General features: G+C 36.4%; 1 protein-coding gene across 1 annotated transcript in view; it reads right to left on the reverse strand.

Annotated features, from left to right (window-relative positions):
• DCAF5 (DDB1 and CUL4 associated factor 5) overlaps positions 1–18291 on the reverse strand; it is a 41752-nt gene extending 23461 nt beyond the window's left edge. Inside the window, exons 1-5 of the mRNA XM_032227818.1 lie at positions 17968–18291; positions 7760–7903; positions 5946–5982; positions 4775–4914; positions 2014–2143 (exon numbers count right to left, since the gene is read on the reverse strand). Of these exons, the coding sequence (XP_032083709.1) occupies positions 2014–2143; positions 4775–4914; positions 5946–5982; positions 7760–7903; positions 17968–18181 (665 nt within the window). The 5' untranslated portion in view covers positions 18182–18291. The remainder of the gene's footprint in view (positions 1–2013; positions 2144–4774; positions 4915–5945; positions 5983–7759; positions 7904–17967) is intronic.
• Between the last annotated feature and the right edge of the window lie 463 nt (positions 18292–18754).

Genomic DNA, 18754 nt, shown 5'->3' on the forward strand with positions numbered 1-18754 from the left:
TGCCTTGAATCCCCACTCCTTGCAGGTGTCCGGAAGAGATTTGGATTAGGGGGTACATACCACCTCTGGCCAGATTTCACATGGGAGAACTGGGGATTTATAAAAATCCCATGGCCAGTTTTAAACCCTCACTTGAAAGGGTGTAGACAACCTACTTCCTCTAGCATGCTTCACAGTTCTTCCAACAGTCTCAATAACTTTCTCTAAGACAGGGGTGTCAAACTTGCAATGACACATTGTTGTCACGTGACCTATCACAACTTTTTCCCCCTTTGTTAAAACGGGGGTTGAGTGGCCAGTGTGTGAGGCATCCGGCTCACAGGCCACGAGTTTGACACTCCTGCTCTAAGCCATAGTGCAATAGTTGTCAAAAATAGTCAGACCTAAGAAGACCCTCTGTCAAAACTGTTGGCATCAATCCCTCCAAGAGAGAAGAGTTAACTATCTCCCAAATCTAGGAGAATTAAGGATTAAAGAGCCAAGAATGGGCATGATTTGAGTTCACATATATTTGGGACAGCTTGGAGAGCACTTCACCCATTTCTTCAGAATCTGCAGGCCAAAAAAGAATCCCAGATAACATGGCAAGACATTACCTCATTTACCACAACGGACTTTGCCCAGGAAGATACAATTTTGCACCATAGTACTTACAACAGTGAATACAAATATAAGCTGCCCAATTCTGACCGGAGGTAAAAACATGCACAAATATGCTACTAAATTGTATGGCTCCACACAATTAACCACTTACAATTACAGAGCTTTTAAGTGATTTTAATGCATTTTAAAGATGCATTTTGAGATTTGGGGGCATATAAGATAGATAGATAGACAGACAGACAATTGTGTGTAGTGTTATCATCTGGATTTCTAGAACTGAGTGAACAATTACTCGGCATTCTTTCAACACTATTATGACCAATCCTTTCTTGACAGTTTATGAATATAAGTGGAGAAGGAGGAAATGAGTCCATATGTTTTTAGTTAAAACTAATAATTTTTGGGCATTCTCAATTGACATAATAGAGAAGAGACATTCAGAGGCCCAATTTAACTGCAACCATACATATGCTTGAAGCAAGACTTACCAACAATTTTATTTGACATATATATCCAATAGCACTGCAAATCCAGGAAAAGATAAGAAAGAGCGTATCTAAAGTTACAATCACTATCATCACCCCACTTTTACTATATGGCAAGGCAAAGGAGGTACCAGAAAGAAAGGAATGCGGTTATGCATGCACATATATGCTGTCTTCAATGCAGCTGCACAAACCATTTCAATGATACAAATGCAAGGCAATTTGAAGAGGTACAATTTATTCATGCTACGCTGCATTGTGAAACACTTGTTTTAAATAACGTTTCACCAATATGAAATGACAGAATGTCTAGTGATACCTTCTTCATTTGCAGCATTCAAAACTAAGGTAGGATGTACTTCTAGCAAGCTCTAAGTATTGTAGGCAATTCTGTTAGATAATCTGTAGGTGCTTCTGTTCTGATATCAAATGAATTGAAAAACATATGAAATGCACATTAAGTCAATTAAGCTTCATATGAAGTAATAATCGGAGCAGGAACAACCAATCATATAACAGCATTTTTATATAAAATGTAAACATGACATATAGGAAATAATATAAATGGCCTATTGTATCCATATTGGTAGAGGTTAGAAGGAAATTAAGTAATCAAGTAATATAATTTATTCTTGAAACTTTGAAAACGCAATATAGATTGAGCAGATAGTTCCCCATTTAAAACCAGGTATTTTTTACTTCAAACTTAAACGTTTGTTTAAATAATCTGGATAAAGACTTCCTATTTATCAGTATTGAAAGAATGCTTACTACAAATTTTTTCTATATATTATATGCTATATGAAGAAAATTTTACCAAGGAAATTTTAAGGATAAATCAAATTCTTATCAGATTATAAATTCCACTTTGATTTCTCTTTCCAATTTCATTAAACAATGTCTAAGAAAGCATGTTATTCTTTACCTTTGAGGTTTTCGAATATCCCAAAGCCCAACACCTTCTTTTGAGTTGGCAGTGGCCAGTAATCTAGGCTCCACTGGATTGAACATCACACTATGAAAGGCAGAAGGATAATTTGCCAAGCAAAAGGGCTCTATTAAAAAAAAAATACAGCTTTAAAGGTGGTACATTTTCAATGTAAAGTATTGATTTCTAGATAAACTTTGTCTATATTTGCCAATAAGTCTTAGAATTAATTTCAAGTTGTCTTGGCAGAGGTGTCATATTAGAGTTTAAATTATCTTCCCATAACTCCCACAAAAATTATTAAACAGTAATCTCTATAGAAATATGCATTATGTCTTCATTAATGCCTACCAACAAATACAAATAGGCTCTTCAGTCTTAATCTTGAAAGTGACCAATACCAACAAATAATTTAGATTTGACTCTTCTGCATTTTCAAGTTATTTTACCTAAATTCTGCAAAGTATGTGTTCACTTGTATATACGAAACAATGCTCCAGTCTGCAAGGTATTTTGCAAAGTTGTTAAAGGAGCTTCACTGATGATATTATAAGTTGGGAAATGAAACATCTGTAAGCATGCAACCAAGCTCAGAGAGCACCAAGGACTCTACAAGAGCTTCACTTACCACCTAATTAAAATTGGATTATTGCATCAAAATATGGCACTGAAATGAGTTTAATAAAATACTGGATTTTCAATGTTTTCTATTATAACTTTAATAATTTTGTAAACTGCTATTCACAACAATAGTGGTTGCTCTTTCAACATCTTAAAATATGCTTGCTATTGGTAGATATCAAGATCTCATATTCTGTGGAAATATTTATATTTTTCATTATATTTCTCCATTTCATTGCATTCCTTCAATTCTTCTCATTATTAACAAAGTCTTTTCTCTCAAGTATGTCTAATGGATGTCAACTCTAGAATGCTTCTAACTATTAAAGTCTTTTACATTTGCTTTTACTGTGAATATAAGCTTTATGTGCTTTCAGTCTACTGTGGTTTGCATTCTATTCCATTATGGTTTAACATTAATGTGAGTCAGATTATTATGGTTTGTTCTCCAGATCTTGCTTAAAAATTCTTGAGAATCAGAATTATATAGGAATTAGACCACAAACTAATATCGAGATGACAAAGACAAATCTATAATTTCACTAATTAAAATTACATTTTAAGCTTGTTTTTAAATTTGCTAACAGCTAAACACGTAATGCAATAGTTAGCAAGGTAGAAACCGGAATGTGGTTCCTAAATCAATTTGACTATGTTCATACAAAAAGCTAATCTGATAGCTTTAGTGCCACACTGCACTTTGCCTTATATTTCTATGCTGCCCCCCTTTTATTTCTGAAATCTGGTCTTAATGATAAAATTCAATATGCTCATTTACAGCTAGCTAAGCAATTATAATTTATAAGACTTACTAATAATTAAAAATATTGTTTTTAAAACCAATACATAAAGGTAATTTAAAACTGTTTCAAATAACTACACATGATGATATATTGAGAATTATAGCTCCTATTTGAACTTGCCTATATTGCAATGTTATTTTTGTAAGATGTTTCCTCAATGATCTCATCTTCAGAGGTGAAGTGGGTGGAAAAACAATCCCTGCTATTAAAATACTCTTCTGGAAAAACTTTTTGGCACCCATTCTTATTGCTTGGTAACATTTTATTTCGCAGATGTTTATATTTTCAACTGAAATACATTTTATGCCACAAAGAGCTATGCTCTTTTTTCTTTCTCTTCCTCCTTCTCTTCCTCTGTCATGATTTGCTTTTATTACTCCTGATGACTACAAGGAAAGGTGCATGTAGTTTTCTAGGCAGCATTTTCCATTGTCGTCTTCTTAATGCTGAGACTATATATCTGGCCTAAGGTCATCATCTGGTTTTCCTATCTAGGCAGGACTAGAACTCAGGTTCCCAGGTTTCTGGTCCAGAGTCAACCATTAGACCAAATTTGTTCTACTATGCAAATATTTGAAATTGAAGAACAGCATAAAAATTAAGTTCTACAAAACATGAGATGGCACATCTCATTTCATTACTATTTAAAGTTATAGATACCAAGTTTCTGAAGCCACAGGAGGAAAATACTAACACCCTTCCAGGTGAACATTTTAAAGAATATTCAAATACATGCAATTCTTTCCTTATCAAAATTAAAATTAGGTTTTCTGTTTTAACAGAAAAAATGCTGTTGTTCCCAACACTGAGAAGTTCCCAACCTCTTTGTGGCAATGACAGAAACTGTATTTGCTATTCCTGACATGATTCATCATGGTGGAAGGAACATCATACCAAGATCATAAGAGAGCAGCATTCCTCTGACATAGTCACTCTTCCAACATGTTCTAAAAGGCATTCCTACCCCACCACATTCCACCCTAATTTATTTTCAGTCTTATCTGAAGCTAACCATAAATTATATTGGAAAGAATTGCTTTATTTGCTCTCACTTCTTCATATTGCATATTTGGAGTAAATAAAATTCTCCTAAATAATTGTCCTAAAATTATTTTGTTCATTTCAAAGAAGAAAACATTTTACAACATTTTTTTTCAGTTTTGTCTAAATTTTCCTTTCTTTGGAAAATTTAGAAAGATCATAGAAAGAGATGCCATGTCTCGTCTTCCCTGGTATTCCCCCCCTCCCCTCCAATATATTGACATATTTGTTCAGTGTCATCTGTCCCCAATGAAGTAAATCAATGCTCAAAATCATGCAGATGTAATTCTCACCTCCCTGAGAAGACTCTCTGATATCCCAAATGAGAACTCGACCATCATCAGATGAGCTTGCAAAAACATTATCATCAACTGGACTCACGGACAGTCCATAGACTGCATCTTCATGGGCAAACACATCCAGAGTTTCACCACTGAAACATACACCAGCATCATCAGCATCTTATCTTTTACAGTGACAGTGTGCTATAAAATTTATTTCCAGACATTCATAGTCCATTATCCCATACATATCCTTAGAAGCAAGGGTATATAGAAAACACATCTACAAATATGTTAATACAATGCAATTCTATATAAACTATGACTATCATATTTGGACTGAAAAATTCGAAATCACTAATAGAAATTTCTGTATCTGTTGCGGCTATCAAATGGCTTTCCATGTTTTTGCAAGCCAAATATGGTAGCCTTAATAGGCTACCCAGAATGTTGTTTTTTCTCTTTAAATGTCCCCGTAATCTCTTGCATCAGAGTGGAGTTGGGGCAACTGAATAGAGCTGAGTGTTTACTGCCTGGATGCCCTTCCTGTCGCCAATGCAGAGTTTGCGGGGGATAATTTCACATTGTGCCCAGAGAGAGAAATACATCTTACGCTACCTAGGATCAAACTCACAGCCTCCTGATTGTGAGGCAAGAGTTCTACCTCTAGGCCACTGCACCACCCAAATAGGCTACCCAGAAATGCCTTATTCAATTCAGTAGGAGTTTCTCATTAGTAAGTATGCAATGGAATAAGCATCTTGATCTTAATGCAAAGTAGCATTAACCCAATTATCTCTTATATCACTCATCTTTAAATTCAGAGATGTTTCAAACTGTTTTCAGTGTTACCCTCTTAGTAGAGAGTAGCATATATGCTTGAAGCACATGGATTAACATGCTTGTAAGGATGAGAATGTTTCATTAACCAACAATGCAATTCTACATGCCAAGTCTTGAAAGTTAATCTTACTAAAGATTGGGGTTATTTCTGAATAGAATATGTGAAAACTATGGGATAAATGGAATATTCCAATACATGTTAATCATGTAAATATTTTAGATCATCAGATATAAATAAAATATCCTACAACTTAGGCCCACTGATATTTCAGTGTTTCTCCTTCTCTCTATCATTACTCTGGTAAAGAGTATTTAGATATTGGGAAAAAAATGCATTTACCTTTGGACATCATGAAGCAAAACTTGTTCATCATTACCTATAAACAGACACAGAATTTGTAATTTAGTAACATGAATGTAAACGAGGAGTGTAGTGGTTGTGCAGTTTTCATTTAGAAAAAGAAAAATGGTCTGGGAACACAAGAAAGAAATTAGCTTTTTACTTTTATTGTGGACCAAATATTTATGACAATGACTCCTACTCTTGTTGCTTTTGAAATCCAAAGCAATAGTAGTTTGCTGTGGAGGAGGAGTAAAAGAAGTCGTCTCTGGATATTCTCAATCATCCTGGTCATAGTAGTCCGAGAGGTGGTTTTCAAAATGCAACTTCTTACAGGGAAGTCCAGTTGCCTTTTGAAAAGCACCTTTGGGATAGTAAGATAAGTTGTGTACTACAAGCCCATTCTATCTTTAAAGACACTAGGGTATTTAAGTATGGAGAAGTTGTACAGAAAAAAGCCACTACCCTTTGGTTGCTTTAGAAACATTATCACAATGTACATCACAGGAATATACAGGATTTGGAATCTTTTTGGTTACTGAATGTGTGTGTCTGTCAATTAACTCACTCATTCAAGAAGAGGAAACCTTTTGCAATTGGGAAATGATTTGAATGGCCTTGTATAGATAGGTACAATGGTGATCATTAACTGCAGGGAGTGGAATGACATTCAAAATGTGTGGAGCATAATACAACATGAGTAGAGTTTTGAGAAATTTATGGTCTTTTGTTTTAAATGATGCCAAGCCTATTTTAGCTTTAGCCTATTTCAGCATCCATAGTGTTTTCCCCCTCAAAATGGTGTGAAACTAGACTTCTGTGCATCACTGAAGTAATGTTCAAATTCTGGGATCTTCCAGGAGCAACAGCTGCAGGACACAGAAGGCTTTTCCATGTGATCAGAAAAAAGTACAGGTGGTCCTCGACATACGACCACAATTGAGCCCAAAATTTATGTTGCTAAACAGATAGCTGTTAAGGGAGTTTTGCCCCATTTTATGACCTTTTTTGCCACAGTTATTAAATAAATCGCTGCAGTTGTTAAGCTAGTAAAATGGTTATTAAGTGGATCTGGCTTCTTCATTGACTTTGCTTGTCAGGAGGTCACAAGAGGTGATCGCTTGACCCGGGATCCTGCAACCATCATAAATATGAGCCAGTTGCTGAGTGTCCGAATTTTGATCACATGACCATTGGGATGCTGCAATGATTGTGTAAAAAATGGTCATAAGTCACTTTTTTCACTGCTGTTGTAATGCTAAAAAAACACTAAACGGTCACTAAAGAAATGGTTGTAAGTAGAGGACTACCTCTATTTTCTTTCCACTATACCTTAAAGATAGCTCAGGTTAGAAAGAGAATAATATTGCTTATTTTTTAAAAAAATATTTTGGTACATCTTTTTGTGTGTGTGTATATCAAGATTATAGAGCATATAATTTTGTCCCGCATATCAGGGGGCAAAAATAGGGGCATTATACAACTTTATTAAAATAGGGGATTATCCTGCAAGGCACTCTACCATCATATGCTATATCTAATACATGCTACATTGCAGCTGCCAACAGCAATGAATGGGGGGAAAACATTGTCAATGACAATGTGCTCAGAAGGTGGTTGTTTGGTCTGTCTGTCTCTTATTAGTAGGAAATTGTTTTTCACTTGTGCAAGCTCAATTAATATTGCAAAAAAAAAGGTGGGAGATATACATTGGAACCACTTAAAAATTCTGTTCAGACTGAAGCAGGATGTAAATTGAAATCAATCAATCAATGGAAGTATTCTTGCGTTGCTTTAAAAATTTTATTCTTTACCTCCAGAAAAGATTCTGGTGTTACCACTATTAAAAGCCAGGCAGAAGATATTAGAGTGATGTTCTCCTTTCAGTTGAACAGGCTTGACCCTGGAGAGGATTGCTTGTTCCATATGCCAGAGCAGAACTCGACGGTCATCTCCACCTACATGGTACAGAGCACAATGTTCAAGAAAAGCACTACAAGCATCTATACACCTTATGATATCAAATCCTGAATATTTTAAGTCTGCATTGCCGGATCATATGAAGAGCCACTACAAGTTAGAATGAACTTCTTCATTTTTGCTCATTCTTTTTTTCTAAACAGAAGCTATTATATAATATTGAATTGAGATGGGGAAAAGGGGGAAACTATAAATATAACAAGCTGTTGTTTTGGTCATTTGCATTCATTCTCCTATAATTGGATAATTCGTTTATTGAGTGCTCTAGACTGTAAAAAACTGACCAGAAGTCTTGCTTCTTTGAATGAAAGTATTTTATATTACAGACATCTTCTTGATAAAGGAACTTTTTGAAATATAGAAGATTAAATACTATAATGAAATAATATGTATTATACTTGAATCCAGGATTTTGGCCTAGGGTGTCAAAATTTAAAGGGCACCAAATGCTAAATTCCTTCCAAAAACCAAGTCTATTTTACAAATTCAGGAAGGAGGTGCCATCATCTGTAGGAGGTGGCTCCATCAGTCAAGGTAGCTTGGAGGTGCCATATACCTCTGAGCTAGGATTGTGTGTCAGCCTCAGACTAAAGACTAAAAACAGATTCAAATCTTCAAATACTCAAAATGGCAAGTATAGCTTTCCCTTTTTACATTTATCTTCCAGATAAAGCCATGAAATATTTAGGCTGAAAGCATGACTTGCCTAAGGATATCCAGTGAGAGTTTCAATGTAGAATTGGAATTTGACTTAGGATATTTACAGTTCTAGTCCAATACTGTGGTATTGGCTAACATATTTCTAATAAATCTATTATTCATGCCATGTTTAAATAAGGGGTTTAACACAATTTATCCCTACAATGAATTTTCGTGGCTGCCATATCTTTTCCAACATTCTTTCAGAATCACAGGAAGAGCATTAAAAATAATTCAAATTTATTTGAATTCAAAATCTTAACATGACAGAACAAAGTTGAATATTAAGACCCATACACCTGTGGCTTTTTACAAATATCTTGCCAAAATTGTCAGTCTTATAACCAATCTAAATGTATAGGTATGATGGTAGTTCCTACATCCAATATATAAAAAAATATTCATTAGAGAAAAGCATCATAAACCTTTTGACTTTCTGTTAATTACAATACAGCTTTTCTAACATATTAACATACATTTGCTCAACATGATGAGTGTGGTGGCAAAGTTTATAAAATAGGAGAAATGTGTATATTCAGATATGAAACATAATGAATAGCTGAAATAATTAAACAGATGAATTAGAATATGTCCTAGAATTGAAATATAAATTTAATGAATGTTTTATTGTTTTTAGATTTGCCTAAAAAGGATCTAACCATTTATTACTGCCAACAGCATGTTTAGACATTCCTCTTAACTGAAAAAAACCCACTAAATACAGATTGAGGTGTCTATGAGGTGTCTATCTGGGAGGTTACCAGAACATAAAGTACTGAGACCATTGTTTTTCATAAAGGATCACAGACGCTGGTCCAACAGCTACATCATCTTACTTAACTCTGATGATAGGAGAATGGATGTCATTAGCATAGCAGTGACATCTGCCCAGAGCAGGCCATGTGTCATTGCAACAAAAGTCATTTCACTGTCAAAATCAAGTCTGGTAATTGCCTAGAATGGAACATGATAATCTCTATTCTTCAAGAATATATGAAAGCTAATAGAACTAAAAAAAACAAAGAATACCTCCACATTCAGAATTATTTTTATTTATATCTCAATTTTTAATGATCAAAATTATATTTTATTATGCCTGGCTGTTAAAAGCAGAAAGATTCATCCCCAACAGTGTGTGCCTCTTTTCAACAGTAAAGAGACACAGGACAGAAAACATTTTGCAGCCAAGAAGTCTCCATAAACATTTGCACTGCTCAGGTGACCCCGAGAACACAGATAAACCTCCAAGTGATCTTAATGACTCTCTAAAAGAATGCATCTTTGGGATAGAGGTTGGATTTCTAAATTCTATTTCATCCAGCATTAAAAGACTATTGAGGAATACATTAATGAGTCTTGGGTATATAAATTATGCCCTCTCCCAATGTGGCTAAGAGAGTTTTAATTTACATTTTCAACTAACCATCATTATGCAGTATACTGAAACTGTAACTGTAATTAGTATGAACTATGTCTTTTTAAACCAAGAAGTATAATCCACAGGAGGTTGGCTCATTTCCCTAAAACATAATTAAAACTTATCATACTTTATCTGGTTTCAGACGTAACAAATAACCACATTTGAACACTTAAAGAATATTTCCTATCTTTTTTTCATAGCTTGTTTCAGTGTAGAGAAAGTAAGGCAAAATATGGAGAAGGCTCCTGACTGTTGCAGTAATGTTGTGTAAATTATCTGGTTCCTAGCAAAAAAGACCAAGAGACAGGTTTAATTTCTACTGGAAGGCATTCCAGTGTTGTAGTACTCGACTTGCCTGTTCACTCATCAGACATATTGAAATTACACCAATGACAAATGGTCCCAAAATAGATTTTTTAAAGATTTTGAATCCCAGGCATACTTAAATGAAAGCAAGTGGTTTTTAAAAGACCCTAAGCTGTGTTGTGATTTAAATGCTAGAACCAGAATTCTGAATTGGACCTACAATCAAGTCAATGGAGCCAATATAAAATCAAACTTACATGCATTCAGCCAATACATGCAACATTTCAATTTTTATGCATTGATCCAAATTCCACCTCAACATCTTCCTGCATATTCCTGCAACTCCACATTTGTTATGAGTGCCTTTTTTGGTCAGGTATAAAAGCACAGTATTATTGCTGTAGAGCTGTCTGATAGTGCTTCAAAAAAATGAAGCAGCAAAGATCATAAGCACTTCTTCAATATTTTATACTGCATTTGGACAATACTATTTCTCCATTTTAGGTCAGACATAATTGTTCTTGGTTTATTTTGAATTGCCTTCTATTTTATCTTTGTCTATCTTCTATTAATAGTTTAAGAATCTGGCATCCATTAATACTGACTTCTCAATCATACTAGAAGCCCTGGAACGGCAGTAAATTATCTAGAGCAAACAGTATGTACTGTACTAAATAGATATCATGCTCTCCCTCAACTGAGTGATCTCAATTTGTTCATAATTATGAGTGACAGACATTTAACTTGAGTTAAAGCAAGTTAACTATCAAATCGCAAAGACGTCTGTTTACAGTGCAGCAAGCCCTGGCCTATTTCAGAACTCTGAATATTTACAGTAGTTCTATACTGCTTTTCATTTAAACATCAAAATGGTTCAAAGGAAATAAGGACCGTATAATAATTACAATAAACAGTAAAAAATAGTTTTTAAAATCTTAAAACCAACAATGAACAAATGCCAGAAATTATGGCACCTGATTAAATAGACAACAAGTCCTGGTCAAAGAGGTAGATTTTAAGTTTTGAGAAAAGGCTACACACTGGGGTTGCACATAATTTTAATTAGAAGTTGTTTGCTCCAATACAGACATTTCTCATTTAAGTATGTCTGTGAATAAACAGATAATTCTGCAAATTTCTTGGTCCCAGACTGATTAGGTTTTATAAAACAAACGCTTCCACCTTCAAAAAGGTTTGCAAGTTGATTGGCAGCCAAGGTGGAGGTTTCTACATAGTACTGTAATATTGTACCCAGTGAGACACTGTGCTGAATTACTTTGTCATAACATTCAGTGCTAAACACTTTGGGGAAGAGGGATACATAGGCCCTTCAAGGTGGTTGCTAGCTTTTCTCTCCTAGCCATAACCATCATTTTCATCATGAATAAAAATCCCCAATTACTATTTCCACATAAAATATATGTTATACCTACTCCCTCTTCTGTCTAGCCAATGGGGAAACTCCAAATGCAAGAAATAGCTGTGGCCTCAATGTGCTCCTTGCTCTCCATCTAATTCTTGAATTTATATTCACCTACTCCTATGGTGAATATAACTTTCCTGAACATTAAATAAGCTGAGGTGACCATGCAAGTTTGGTTTTGAAATCAAAACCTCTGCAACCACTATCTGAATTAGCACAACAGTTTTCTTTTTGTCAAGTAAAATTATCAACTTAGCTTCCAAAAATATCTTTTTTTAAAAAGAATGTGAAATAGAATAACTGTATATAATAAATCAACCCTGTCTTCTCTGTGATAGTCCCTCAAGCATAATTGCATAGCTATCATGTCTAATCTTTTATTTTTATTTTTGTTAGACATATCTAGTTCCCTTAACAATTCATCATATGGTTTAGCCTCCAGACCAGTGGTGGGTTGCAAATATTTTTACTACCGGTTTGGGCTCACTTCTGCGCGCATGTGGGCAACACTTCTGCGCATGTGCAGAAGCATCCAGGTGGGGTCTTCCGCCGCCGTTACTATTGGTTCAGCCAAACCAGGCCGAACTGGCAGCAATCCACCACTGCTCCAGACACTGCATCATCTTTGTTGCTCTTCTCTGGTATTCTGTTCTAGCTATGTGCCCCCCTTTCCATGTTTTTGTACGTGTCATTCTTGTCAGTTTGTTAGGGAGCTCTTTGTGCAACTATGTTGGTCTTATCTGTTTTCTTTTCTTTTTCTTTCTCTATGGTATTGTTTTTATTTCAACTTTTAGTATTTTATTTTTCAGAGCTACCCCATGCATCCTGATCTGTTTCTCCTTCTAGGATTTCCATCCATGGAACCCTTCCTAATTTCTCTTAGTTTGTTAAAATCAACTCTCTTAAAATCTAAAACACTGGCCTGACTTTGTTCAGTTGCCTGTGCCTGCATTATTCTGAATTCTACTATGACATGGTCACTCTCTCAATGTTTTTTTCAAAAAGAGAAAATAAAAGCGGTATAACCTATTTTTGTAAAAAAGACAAAATAAAAGAGGTATAATCTTTAATTTAAATCTCACATTAACTCAAATGTATTATTATATGGACCTTATATATTTCTGTGTCCTGATTTTGGCCATCGTTAAGAGACCTTTCCCCAGCAATGCTGTCCTCCAGATATACACACTCTCAGAATTTCCCAGCTACATGACCATTGCTGAGAAAACTGAAAGTTGTCCACCCATTTCAAGGCTTCCAATGTTGGGGAAGGCTGTTTTCTCCACACTATTCAAATACCAAGTTTAGCCCTTGGCCTGAAAAAACAAGTACCACTGACATCAGCAAGTTTACAAACAATGGATAAAACAAACCTTTAGAACTTATTCCAGAGTCACTGATGTAACATTTAACTTTATTTACTTTTGTTTATTCATATTATATCATATTATTATTGCATTTTCTTATATATCTTATAAACTTCCTAACATTCAATTGGATTGAATCAGTATATAAATTTCCTAAATAACTAAACATTGATTCACATTTGAAATGACAATTTACAAAAGGAAGATGAGTTGTTTTCTTCCTATCCCAGATTCTGAGTCTGAGTTCCTTGGAGAAAACAATATATTTAACAATACAAATACCAACAATGGTCAGAGAAAAGTCAAATGAGGAAGAGAGAAGGAACAAATTATGAGGCAAAGTTATTGAATGTTAATATTTGGCCAATAATAGAGAAAATGTTTGATTTGAGAAAGGTCTTAATACAACCAGAAGGGTATATAGGAGAATAGAACACCTTCCTAAAACACCTATGATGATACAGCTTGGAAGAAATGGAAAGTCAGTTGGAGGGTTTCATCTGACAGTATTGTAGGGAGATAAAAACTCAAGAACAAAGATCATTCACAGAGTTATTATCTGAAAGAAAGGATTAGGAGAGGGAGCTTATGCAAATTCATAAATATTTTAAAGTTTAAGAAAATATTTGTGCTACATTGAGAATTTATATAGGATTTTACAAGGATTATCACAGTATCTGACAAATGTGAGTTCGGAAATTGGTCTAGTACGTTTAATATTCATATAATATAGACATACAACAAATGCAACCTATGGCATAGTAGTACAAGAATGAAAGTATATTGTGTCAGGCTGCTTCTCCTGCCCAGTAGTTATCGTTTACTGTTTTGTATATTCTCATATCACCAGATTCCAGTATACAAAACTATAAAAGCAACACGTACATTAAAATATCATACATCCCCCAACACCATAAAATCTGATCCAGACATTTAAAAAAAAAAAAAAGAAACAGCTACAGCCAAATTATCATTGTTTTGAAAGCCGACCTGAATAACATTGTTAAAGGCTTCTAAAAGGTAAGTTAAAGTTAAAGGTTTGGAGGTAAGGTTGGGACTATCACAAATAAAGCCCACTTTTTTTATCTATGCCCCCCCCCTTCAGAAGTAGGCTTTACTAAATGACTTGACAGAATGAATAATTTCAATATTCAAATTCCTATTCAAGAAAAAGTAATCCTGTGCATTTCAATTCCAAATAAAATAATCCTGAAAGTATTAGTCACACTTTTGGATGATATCCAAATACATAGGCCTCTTTCAGTAGAGATCTGATATGTTTATTTCCTGAAGTATTCCTGAAGTATTTATAAAAAGTTTTCCGATTTTGGAAAGAAATAAGCCATTGAACTTCTCAAGGCAATCAGCAAAGTTTTAGACAAGTTGACATAACTTTTTAAAATCCTTTAGAGCTCTTTTCTTGTAGAATGGCAACTAAACTGTAAAGATGTAAAATGCACACAGTAAATAAATAAAACATTACTATTACTAGTAATATAACATATTACTAGCAATACTAATACACTATTACTAATAATAGTAACAGTAATATATAGTAATATATACCATATTATTGCATTCTACATCTTTACACTTTAATTATTGTTCTGCAAGAAAAGAACTATAAAGGATTTTTAAAGTTATATCAACTTGTCTTAAACCATGATATGGTAGAGTATGTAAAATGCATGTAAAGTGTAAAGATGTAAAATGATACAGTAATATAAATAAAATATTACTACCAGTATTGCTAGTAATATAATATATATTACTAGCAATAGCAATATACTATTACTAATAGTATGTAATAGTAAAATATGTTATATTAATATATGCATATTTACACTTTACATGCAATTTACAGTCTCTATCATATCATATTTAAAGGCTCTTTGTTAATCAAGGAAAAAGGCATGATTGTTATATTCTATGAATCACAGGCAGCTTTTGCAGTACTGTAGCTTATCTTGGTCAAATCATTACTTTCTCTTCTCACTCTCCATTAAGTAATCCATCCTTTTCTAGTTTGCAAAATCCTTTAGATAAAAATAATTACTTAAATGTGATTCCATTGTATTAGTTTGCTGCAGTAAAATAATCCTCAAGTAATATAGAAAATAAAAGATAATTTAGAATTATTGGTTTATCAGTAGTTTAACTTTTGATTAATTTTTTTCTTTGAAGGACAAAAAGTTCTAATAGGCTCATCTGACTGCAGTTTACCTACTCTTGACAGGTATTTTTGTGCTGATCATTTTCCTTATTGTTTCTTTAAAGAAACTTCAAACATATGTACTTAATTCTGCATCATATTCTAAGTCATATCATTGTTCTTGCATGTTAATGATATATGGAATATGTTCAGATCTGATGAAGCTGGATACACATTGAAAAAACTTTGTTTCAAAACAAGTGGATTTGATTCAAAATTTCTGCCACTTCACAGAAGCTCTTCCCTTTCTTCACTATACTGCCTAGTCTGTGACTATAAGTAAATATATTTAAATGTAATGAAAATCAGATCAACATATTAACCATTTTAAACCATTTAAACCCTATTAAATAAAAGTGCCTGATTATTGCTAACAGCATATTTGGCAACATGTACATGTCACTTAACAGTCAGCTTCAATTGGAGTGGTTTATAAGCTTTGTAAAATGAATATTTTTGCACTTCAGTTACCATCAGGAGATAAGTGGTTAAAATGTAGCTTTTCCAAGAAGCCTTGAGATGAACGTCTATGCTTCTTATCTAATCACCAGCAGCCTTTTAAATGTTTTGTTGTTTTATGAAAATTGTTGTTTATGTTTTAAAATAGCTTTTTGTGGATGAACTGCCTAGACATATAAAAAAGTGGTGTATAAAAATACTGGGATAACTGAAATACTATTTGATATTAAGCAAAACGATATGTCATGCAACTGCCAATAAGGAAGTTTTTTTTCATTACTATGGAAGGCAGTGTGGTATAATGAATAGAATTGGTTTGACTAATTGGTTAGCATGAACAGAGAAAATGGCCTTAGGTGAGCCACTTGTGGAGTTGTTTTCAATAAAACAAGTAAAATAAAAAACATTATAATACACTATATACTTAAGGTGTTACTGAAGTGATTATGTAGTATCACTAGTACAATAGCATTGTACCAATACTAATCAATACCTTAGTATTGTGGTATAATAAAATTGCTTTGTTTTAAAGATTGGGCTCATTCAAGGGCTAAATTATAATGTGTGGGAAATGTGTGAGTGTTAAATCTCTTTCCTTATTCTCTTGAAATGAACCCAAAGCTCTCTTTAGCTTCAGATTTCCAACTTTTTTCTTTCTTGAAGACAGAGATGTTATGGGCCATGTCCTTAAGTTGGGAAAGTGTTACCATATTGCCAGGCATTAGCTATCCAGTCAGACCTATAAAAGGGTTTATATATGCCTTAGTTGGGAGACTCAACTCCGAAGACCAAAACTACAAACAGTGTAGAAAACCAAGTAATGGTGATTATTTATTATAAAAACTGTGTTGTGGGTGTCTTGATAATGTGCTCTCTTAACCGTGGCTGAAGAGAAGGGAAAATGCAAAGGCCGCGTGTGACTTGATTCTTGTCAAAATATTCCCCGTTTGGTTACGCGGATGAAAGCCTGGGCATCCGCACCTTCCCCGGCTAGTGGGAAGCCAAGGCGGAGGGAGATGCCACCTTCTGTCGCCTCTACGCTCTGAACGGAATAGGCCATCGATTCCCCGGCCTGTCGCTATGAGGAGCTCAAGGAGAGCAAGGCCTGCGGTTCCCACTCAAGCCCCGGCCTGGAGTTTGCATTTCCCCTCGTGGGGGGGGGGGAGAAACTCCGCCTAAAGCGGCAGCGAGGGAGAGGAGGAGAGCTGGCAAGAAGGGAGCGCTGCCCTCGGGTTCCTTCTCCGGTGAAAGGCGCGGAAGGAAGCGGCGAAGCCCGAAGGGACTCCTCCCTCCTTCTCCCACCACCCCGTCGCCGCAGCTCACGTCAACTCCGAGGCTCCCCGACACCTGACAGCACCCCTCCTCCCCCGCCTCGTTCACTCGGCTCCACTCCCGCCAGCTCGCTTTCCCCTCCAGCTGCAATTAAAACTGGGTAGTAAAATAAGCATAGGTTGCCCCCCCATCCCACCCCCTTCCTGGAAGGGGGGGGGAAAGAGGGAGAGAAAAGCTAGCAAATTACAATACTAAGTCTTCTCGCAATAGGGGCTTCCTTCTTCTCCATCCCGTTTTCAAAAACCACCCACGCCCCCCCTAAAAAAAATCTGACCCGGACCCTCCCCTTAAAATTCGTACACAACTCCCCCCCCCCCACTTAATCTCGGACTCCATTTACGACGCCTTGCGTCTCAGTTACGGACTTCATCGGATGTCACTGGGAATTTCTACGCCTCTTTTATCCATTTTGTTCCCAGTTACTCCGACACCTCTAGCAGGAGAAGGAAACATCCTGTTATTAATTAATACACACAGGCAACCAGAGCAAAAACAAAACTCCTAAACCTTCCGGAGGAGCCGCTGCGTCCGGATGGGGAAGCCCAACTCCCCCCCCCCGCCCCCAAATCTGCCTCCTGCAAGCCGGAGCGCAATAAACAGGATTGGGAACAGGGGATAGGACCATCCCCCTCCCTCCCCCCCAAACTGTCAACCATTTTAGATCTATATTTGGGAAACCTTAGGGTGTGTTTGGGGGGGAGAGGGAGGGCATCTGTTTCTCCAGGCGGGATTAGCGATGCGGGACGAGGGGAGCGGAGAAGAAGAAAATTGGGGGGCGGAGGGGGGGGGAAGGATGGTAGGGGGGAGAAGAGGGTTTGCATTACCTGAGACCAGCCATTGGCCTCCATTGTTGGAGAATTCAATGGCATTGACACAACCGAAGTGGCCCAGCAGATCCTTCTTGTAGAGGTTTCTACAGCCTCGCAGGCGCCTCCGCTGAAAGTCCTGGGTGAGCAGAGGGTCTCCCTGCAAGCCCCTCTGGGACAAGAAGCCCACGACTGACCTCATGTTGCCCCCTAGGCCAGCTCGCCGTCTCATGGTGCTGGTGCTGGTCCCCCACTTGCCCCCCTCGCTCGCTCGCTCGCTCCCTCCCTCCGCTTTCTCCCCGCCCTCCCTTGTTATGGTTATGATGATTTTCTTTAGCCGGCCATAGCAGGAGAGAGGTACTAGACACTCCGTTGCTTCCTGATCCCCTTTAAACTCCTCCCCTGCCTTACAGCAGCGGCGGCGGCGGCGGCAACAGCAGCTGATTCACAGCTGCAGCCTTTTCCTTGATGCGATTCTTCTGCCGGCTGCTTCCTTGGACTGAACGTTGCTCGAGGGGCCAGTGGTTTTGGAGATCGTGGATGGGCTCTTGACTAAGTGGTTCCTTACCACCACCATCATCACTATCATCATCATCACCATTCCTTCCCTATAAAATCCAAGATCGGCGGAAGTATATTTGGCTTTCGCTGGAGACCAAACAGACGTTGAATCCACCATCACTTTTATGTTACGGAGTTGCAACAGCGGAAAGCCAGTGGATCTCGCTCGGGCGGGACGAGAACGGACAGATAGGCTAAAGAGCGACGAACCGCCAGATGCCGTTTGCCCTACCGTCCTTCTTTA

The sequence above is a fragment of the Thamnophis elegans genome, chromosome 1 (genome assembly GCF_009769535.1).
Source record: "Thamnophis elegans isolate rThaEle1 chromosome 1, rThaEle1.pri, whole genome shotgun sequence".
NCBI classification, from domain to species: Eukaryota; Metazoa; Chordata; class Lepidosauria; order Squamata; family Colubridae; genus Thamnophis; species Thamnophis elegans.